The sequence below is a fragment of the Habropoda laboriosa genome, unplaced genomic scaffold, assembly GCF_001263275.1.
Source record: "Habropoda laboriosa isolate 0110345459 unplaced genomic scaffold, ASM126327v1 scaffold578, whole genome shotgun sequence".
In the NCBI taxonomy this organism is placed as follows: domain Eukaryota; kingdom Metazoa; phylum Arthropoda; class Insecta; order Hymenoptera; family Apidae; genus Habropoda; species Habropoda laboriosa.
This window is the reverse complement of record NW_017100941.1, coordinates 1,180,246-1,187,789: the sequence shown is the minus strand read 5'-3', so window position 1 is coordinate 1,187,789 and position 7,544 is coordinate 1,180,246. Positions and strand designations below refer to the sequence as shown.

Below are 7,544 nucleotides of genomic sequence, written 5' to 3'. Positions count from 1 at the left end.
GTATCGTAACAATGGTGAACCAGGACCGGCTAGTATGCACAGCCGTGATCCACGTTCACCAAAGGAGAAAGAAGACAAAGAAAGAGGTGACGAAGGTATTTCAATATGTTTCATGTGGCTGACCTGTAATGGTCCCCCACCTGTTACCGACTCCTTTCGTTACCGTAGAGATGATCAAGGTGTACGACGGCAACAATTCCCTAAGAAGGCGGATATTTCGCGTGATTACGGTGCCACGGCAAGCCACCACCGAACAGGTCCTGACGTCTGCTCTTCGTGCATTTCACATTACGAAAGATCCTAGTACGTATGACGATCGGTGGTATTTTTAAAACAAGCTGGGTAAATTGTCTTCTCTAGCTACGGCGGTGCGAGACAATTTTTACAGGTGATTTAACTGTTCGAGTGACACGGGTTGTTGCAGAAATCTGACCGAAAAGGGCCAAGCAGGCTTCTTTCGTTCCATGTCGAAGAATTACGAAAATTCTCTTTTCCGACATTTTCACCGAATACTACTGTGCGGAAGTAGTATGAAACGAAGGCAAAATTGATCGTGTGCAGGATTTTTTAGGAAAGAATAGACTGATTGTGAGAAGCAGAATGTGTAGAAGTAGAAATTAAACGGGTTTCAAAATTCTTTGATGGAAGAAATGGCGAAATATGAAAGGAAGTTTCGTGTTTGATTTAAAATTTTAGAGTCTTCTGTTATTTTAAGGGTGTATCATTATGAATTTTTAATTCTAGCGCGTTCTTCCGTTTTAAAGGTCTTTGGGTCTTTTTTGACCCTCGGAAGTCTTGGTTTCTTTTGGGTCAAAAATTATAATCGATCATGCATAGGGATTTAAAAGACACGTTGCATTGAAATTTTGTGTGTAAGTTGTAATGCTTAATGGTGAAAGATATTTGAGAAATGTAGGTATTTATAAAGATATTTACACGCGTATAAGTGCGTCAATAGCATTTACGTGAACTCAATCTGTCGGATGTATGTAGACGCCCACAGTAACAAAACAGTTAACCATTGTATTTTACTCCTACGTAAAGATCAAACTGACAACTGCAAATGGAATAGTTTTGTATCGATGGAATTGTGGAATCGTGGGTATTATGATAAATGCTTCTGTTTTTCTCTTCGTGCACGCTCAATTAAACAAGGAGGCTCGTGTGTTTTAAGATAACATTGAATGGAAAAATATATATATTCATTTTCAATCAGTCATCAAAAATTCTATAAATTTTAATTCAATTTTCAAATATAATCAGCTGAAAAATTATGTCACGATTGCAGAATTTAATTGTCGCTTCGAAATTTTTCTAATTTTATTCTACCTACGAGTTAACATTTTCCCATTTGAATGTCTAATGTATCAGATCGACAACTTCGTAACTTCTTTCTTTATTCGTAATAAAGAATGATCTATGTAGATATCACTCGAAAGCTCTTAATTTTTATTTTCACACATATATTTTCATATACATACAATTTTGTTCAAAAACAATTAATTACCAACCTAATAAGATTCCTTTTTCTTCCGTTCAATTTTAGAAATGATTCGTCGACTTTTTACACACGAAAATTGTAACGAGGTGAAAAAGAAAATATGAAACGTTGCTTCTGTTTGTTCAATTCAGGCAACTTTTACCTCACCGACCTGTATGCTACGGAAGAGACCGAATTATGCGATCCAACTCCGATTCTAAACTTGAATCGCAAAGAGGGCAAACGTCCGGCTGTCTTCTTACGATTCAAGTAAGTCACGGTAGAATTCTTCTTCGGCGTTGTTTTCGCCGAATTTTCGCAGGAGAACGAAACGTGATTTCGCGATTTCAGAGATACCGAAAGCGGAGAAGTGCGGGTCTATCCAGGCAAACTACAGGTGTCAGAGTCATTCTGTATAGTACCTGTCACCGAAGCAACAACGGTTGCGGACTTAATCGAGGAGGCGCTTCAGAAGTTTGGCCTGCAGAACTTCAAATCAGAAGATTACAGATGCAGCGAGATTCTTCTGGATCGCGGTGGTAAACGTCAATTTAGCATTGAGAACGAAGTTAGGGAATTTTCGTCGCTGATAGATGATTGACACTCAATTTAAAAAAAAAATTAAAGCAATTAAAAGAGAAACAAAATCGAACATTTGCCAAAGAATATTTAATCGTTGATCATTCTAAATAATGAAAATTATTATTAATCTGTGTTATATCGGATGACGTACATAAAACTTGTCCCAAACACGTGAAACACAGTTTTAAAATTGTCGATAAGCGTGTAAATTATCGCAATTTAAATGAAATTAATCTAATTAAATTCTACAAAAACTACAATTTGCGTTTGGAACTGGCTTACACGGCATAATTTCTACGTCGAACGAAAAGTTGCAATTTTATTCTTTACACTTGGTTGGGTTGAGAGGAGAAAAGGTTTGTTTCTACTACTCGACGATTGTGATAACGTGTAATCAGTCAGAACAAATTACATTTTGTCTAGTCTCGGAAAGAGTTTTGGCTCGTGATGAAAAACCGTGGGAAATCGTGAAACAGTTGGGCAAAGATTCGATCAGGCAAATGGAGTTGATGCGATTCTACCTGCAGCTGAAGCAAGATCCCCATGGACCTAATTTAGCTTTATTCGTGGGTAACCTACCACCAAATCTCTCCGAGAGGAGTTACGAAAACATGTTGACCGAGTTCTTAGGCAAAGGTGATAACCAAATTGATATAATAGAAGAAAAATTCGACGATAATTGATAGACTGCGAATTTTTACGCATTTATGGAAAATTTGAAGGCACAACGGTACACAGTATGCACCAAATATGAAAGTTTGTCCAATTTGCATAAAAATCGGCAGTCTGATAATTATCTCACACGTAACAAACATTTATACACGAATTTCTTTTAGAAAATAAATTCTCGTTCATTGGTCCAATCTATTACGAATACGGCTCGATGGTAATAATTTACGAGGACTCGAATAAGGCAGTTAGGGCGTTGTACACGTTGCGAGAATCAAAATACGAGGACAAACATCTTTTAGGTATTGTTTTTTTTCTTTTTGGATGATTTTGAGAAATATCGAGTTTGGTTCAGCGATTATTTCGACATGTTTATTTTGCTGTAGTTATGCTATTGCCGAGTATCGAGCCAAGCATGGTGCCCCAAGGTGTGCAACCTTTGCTGGTGTTTGTGAACGTGAAATCTGGCGGTTGCCAGGGGCTTCAGTTGATCTCCAGTTTTCGAAAACTTTTGAATCCGTATCAAGTGTTCGATCTCGACAATGGAGGTCCGCTTCCTGGGTAAGTGATAAGAAACAAATATTTTTAACACACTTAAATGGCAAACGAAACTTCCACATATTGCCTCCTTATTGGAAGATTTTATGAAATTTTTATTAAAATTATTTAATTTCGTTACTTAGTTTCTTAATTTCCTTAATTCTGAATTTTTGGTGGATTACTTAATTTCGAAACTGTTATGTTAATCATTTCGTAATATCCTACTTCTGTTTTTGTGGTTTACAATATCTATTATTTGTTATTATTTTATTAGATTTTGTCAATATTGAAAATGAATAAACTAGAAAGTTTTAATGGGATTGAAACTGATCCTAATATTCACGAATACGTGTAATATTATTATTTATTAAATAAACGGGATAGGTCTAAAGTGACAAGATTTTAAAGGAGTTCATCGACGAAATTTCTAGAGGAATTTAAATGTGGAAAATTGTGCAAAACGAATTCATACGGTTCAACGGATATTAATATAACAAGAATTATGGCGTTTCAGACTGTACGTTTTCCGCCACATAAAGAATTACAAGATCTTAGTTTGCGGCGGAGACGGGACAATAGGATGGGTGTTGCAATGTTTGGACAACGTAGGACAGGATAGCGAGTGTTCGTCACCTGCTTGCGCCATTGTTCCCCTAGGAACAGGAAACGATCTTGCACGTGTCCTGTGCTGGGGTTCCGGCTACACCGGTGACGAGGATCCTTTGAATTTACTCCAAGATGTGATAGACGCAGAGGAATCTTTGTTGGACAGATGGACAGTGGTATTTCATCCAGAGGAAAAAGAGGATAAACAGTCAGCCACCAATACAGCAGGTACGCAGAATTAATATCGTAATTTGTTGAAATAACTGAATGCACTTTTTGATTACCGCTCAAGTTCAATGCTTGCCTGCCCTCTTCGTTAAACGAAGCGAACATTTTTGTTTCTGTATGCAAATCAATGGCTCCTTGTGAAATATTAATTCTACTTTATTTTCTTTTTACTTTTCCTTATTTTACTTTATTTTTGCCTTTCCTTATTTTACTTTATTTCTCCTTTAGTTTTGCCTTTCCTTATTTTACTTTATTTCTCCTTTATTTCTACTTTTCCTTATTTTACTCTATTTCTCCTTTATTTCTACTTTTCCTTATTTCACTCTATTTCTCCTTTATTTCTACTTTTCCTTATTTTACTTTATTTCTCCTTTATTTCTACTTTTCCTTATTTTACTCTATTTCTCCTTTATTTCTACTTTTCCTTATTTTACTTTATTTCTACTTCTCCTCATTTTACTTTATTTTTATTTTAGTTTTGCCTTTCCTTATTTTACTTTATTTCTCCTTTATTTCTACTTCTCCTTATTTTACTTTAGTTTTATTTTAGTTTTGCCTTTCCTTATTTTTCTTTATCCCTACTTTTCCTTACTTTACTTCAGTTTATGAAACACGTCTATCAGACACACTTTGCATTAAGTTAACCAAGTATCTGTCACATTGAACTACCTTCCTTCCATCAGACGCCCAATTCGTATATTTCGTTTGCAAATGCACGTGCAAAGAATGGAAATTCGTTTTCACGTAGAAATAGATTAGACTGTACAGAAACGATAGTGTCTTATGAATATTCCAGGAGCAGGCGGGACAAGCGAAGACAATACGCAAATATTCGTAATGAACAACTACTTTGGAATTGGTCTCGACGCGGATCTGTGTTTGGACTTCCACAACGCCAGGGAAGAGAATCCGAACAAATTCAAAAGCAGATTGCACAACAAAGGTGTGTATGTCTCGTTGGGTTTGCGAAGAATAGTGAAACGACGACCCTGCAAGGATTTGCATAAAGAAATTCGACTGGAAGTGGATGGAAGACTCGTTGAGTTACCCGCAGTCGAAGGAATTATTATTCTAAACATTTTAAGGTAATTTACTTCATTTATCGTAACTAGACTGCGGATTTTTATGCAGATTCCTACTTTTGTGAATGTAATTTAAAAAAAATAGAGAAGCTATATAGGCATCTGTTTTATTCACAAAATATTATAAATATTTTTGCTTATTACGTGTATTTTTGTGCCTTCAAATTTCCCATAAGTGCATCAAAATACGCAGTCTAATGATAAAATCGAGGCCTTTGATGGGAAAAGGGCACATACGCCAAAGTACCGTTTCAAGAAGATCGATTTCAAAGTTTTCATTATCGTATCACTTAATGAAATTAAATCCAAAAGAGAAGTAACATGTCCTTCGTATATTATGTACATATACACATAACACGTACCTGAGTCGACTTGAACGATCTACTTACCACCAGTGGCCTCGATTACAATTTCTTATACATCCTCTCGTTCAACTTCCTCCGAACAATACAGTTGGGGTTCTGGGGCAAATCCCTGGGGACCAGACACCAAGGAAGATCAATTTTATACACCAAACCACGGGGATGGAATGGTAGAGGTAGTTGGTGTCACAGGTGTGGTCCATCTAGGGCAAATTCAATCTGGTCTTCGCACAGCAATGAGGATAGCGCAGGTAAGTGTAAATTTTCAAATTCTTCATTCTCAGTCCAAAAATATGAGAATTATCCAACAACGTTGGTTAAATCAAAATTAAAATCATTGAAAAGCTAACTAAACGAAAAATGATATCTAACATTCGATTATTAGAAAAATTTGCATTTCAATGCTTTCGTTGATAAAATTCATTTTATTGTATATCAGGTACGTTATTTCATTTTAACGGGAACACTATACAGTTTGGTAGTTAATTATGTTTCTTTTTTTTCGAAGAGCAAATTTGTAACTGTAATATTTCGGTAAAATTAATATGAAAATTTTATAAGTGCAAATATTTCACAGGGAGGGCACATAAAAATTCACTTGAACTCTGATACACCTGTACAAGTAGACGGGGAACCCTGGGTGCAGAGTCCTGGGGATATCGTCGTACTAAAATCGGCGCTGACGGTAATATTCGCTCAAACACTCCTAACGACCCCATCGTTCTATTGAAATATAGGACAGTGTGGGTGTAACGTGAAACAATTATCTTTCCCCAACGTTGCATATTTTCTTATTCGTTCTACACTCTGCACTCTCCGTCCACAATTTCAAAATTCCACCAAAACCTGTCACACGTACTTTCCAACAATACTCCAACGAATCACCAGAAATCCAAAATGCAATTTTCCCCAGAAACTAGATCAACACCCACACACGAGTAATACCAAGTGTACCATTCGCAACGAAAAGCAGCCGATGACAAAATTTCCCTAATGTTCAATCTCTGTGTCTCTTCAAAAGTACACAAACACGTTGGCGACATTCGATGTTCAAAGATACAACGGAGAAAATCTTGATCCACTCATACTGTTCGATTTCACATGGAACAATGGGACCGCCTATCTACTTCTTGCACGTTGACTTTCTGCAGGATCTTGCATCTTTACTTGCACTAGCTGCTAGAATCAAACTTGCCATAACGCTCTACGCAGACACCGTAAAGAGCGTGATCCAACCGCTGGTGTCCGGCAGCGCATGCTATCCTACCCTTTAAATCGCACTCTAAACTAATGTCTCCTTGTTCCTTTGTTCGCTCCAGGCTACCATGTTGAAGAAAAATAAGATCAAGCGTCGGAATACCGAACCGTCGATTCCACCCGCTAATGGGGAGGGGGGCAAGAACACGGACGAGTGTAGCAACAAAAGCTAGGGCGCAATATTTCGTTGCGTCAATGATGATAAATAATGATAATCGATCGATTTAGCCTGAAAAAAAAAAAGAAAAAGAAAAGAGAAAGTATTCGAATCGCTGCTCCGCCTAGGCTTCTCTGGTATTGTACGTTTTCTTCTTTTCCCTGCAGCGACAATACAAGAGAACTTTGGGTGCGATCTTTAACCAGAGAAAAAGATAATAGAAAGAACGATACACGTTACTCTACACACGTTATAATGTAAACTTCCTGTGTAGTAAATGTCCATTCGATGTTTCCACCGCATGTAGCTCTCTGTGCCAATACTGTCGATGTATATTTGTATGATTGGTGAATATTTGGACAGGTTTGAAATTTTTCGGCGGGGGGGAATATTTGGATGTAGGGGTTTCTTTTCTGGTAATCCTTTTGTTCTTCCATTTCTGCAACATCTCCGAGGTGTTTTATTCGTATTCTTTGTAATGTTGTAATATTAATTTGGGATATTTGGAATATTAATATTTATTAATTTGGGATATTTGGAATGTCAATATTTATTCATTTCGAATATTTGTAATACATTTT

At 36.7% G+C, this 7,544-nt stretch overlaps 1 protein-coding gene across 1 annotated transcript in view; it reads left to right on the top strand.

Annotated features, from left to right (window-relative positions):
• LOC108577603 (diacylglycerol kinase theta) overlaps positions 1–7,341 on the top strand; it is a 28,293-nt gene extending 20,952 nt beyond the window's left edge. Inside the window, exons 6-16 of the mRNA XM_017940786.1 lie at positions 169–303; positions 1,633–1,750; positions 1,832–2,019; positions 2,486–2,698; positions 2,899–3,033; positions 3,118–3,292; positions 3,786–4,105; positions 4,902–5,190; positions 5,641–5,800; positions 6,127–6,234; positions 6,869–7,341. Coding sequence (XP_017796275.1) covers positions 169–303; positions 1,633–1,750; positions 1,832–2,019; positions 2,486–2,698; positions 2,899–3,033; positions 3,118–3,292; positions 3,786–4,105; positions 4,902–5,190; positions 5,641–5,800; positions 6,127–6,234; positions 6,869–6,979 — 1,952 coding nt within the window. The 3' untranslated portion in view covers positions 6,980–7,341. The remainder of the gene's footprint in view (positions 1–168; positions 304–1,632; positions 1,751–1,831; positions 2,020–2,485; positions 2,699–2,898; positions 3,034–3,117; positions 3,293–3,785; positions 4,106–4,901; positions 5,191–5,640; positions 5,801–6,126; positions 6,235–6,868) is intronic.
• The last annotated feature ends 203 nt before the right edge of the window (positions 7,342–7,544 follow it).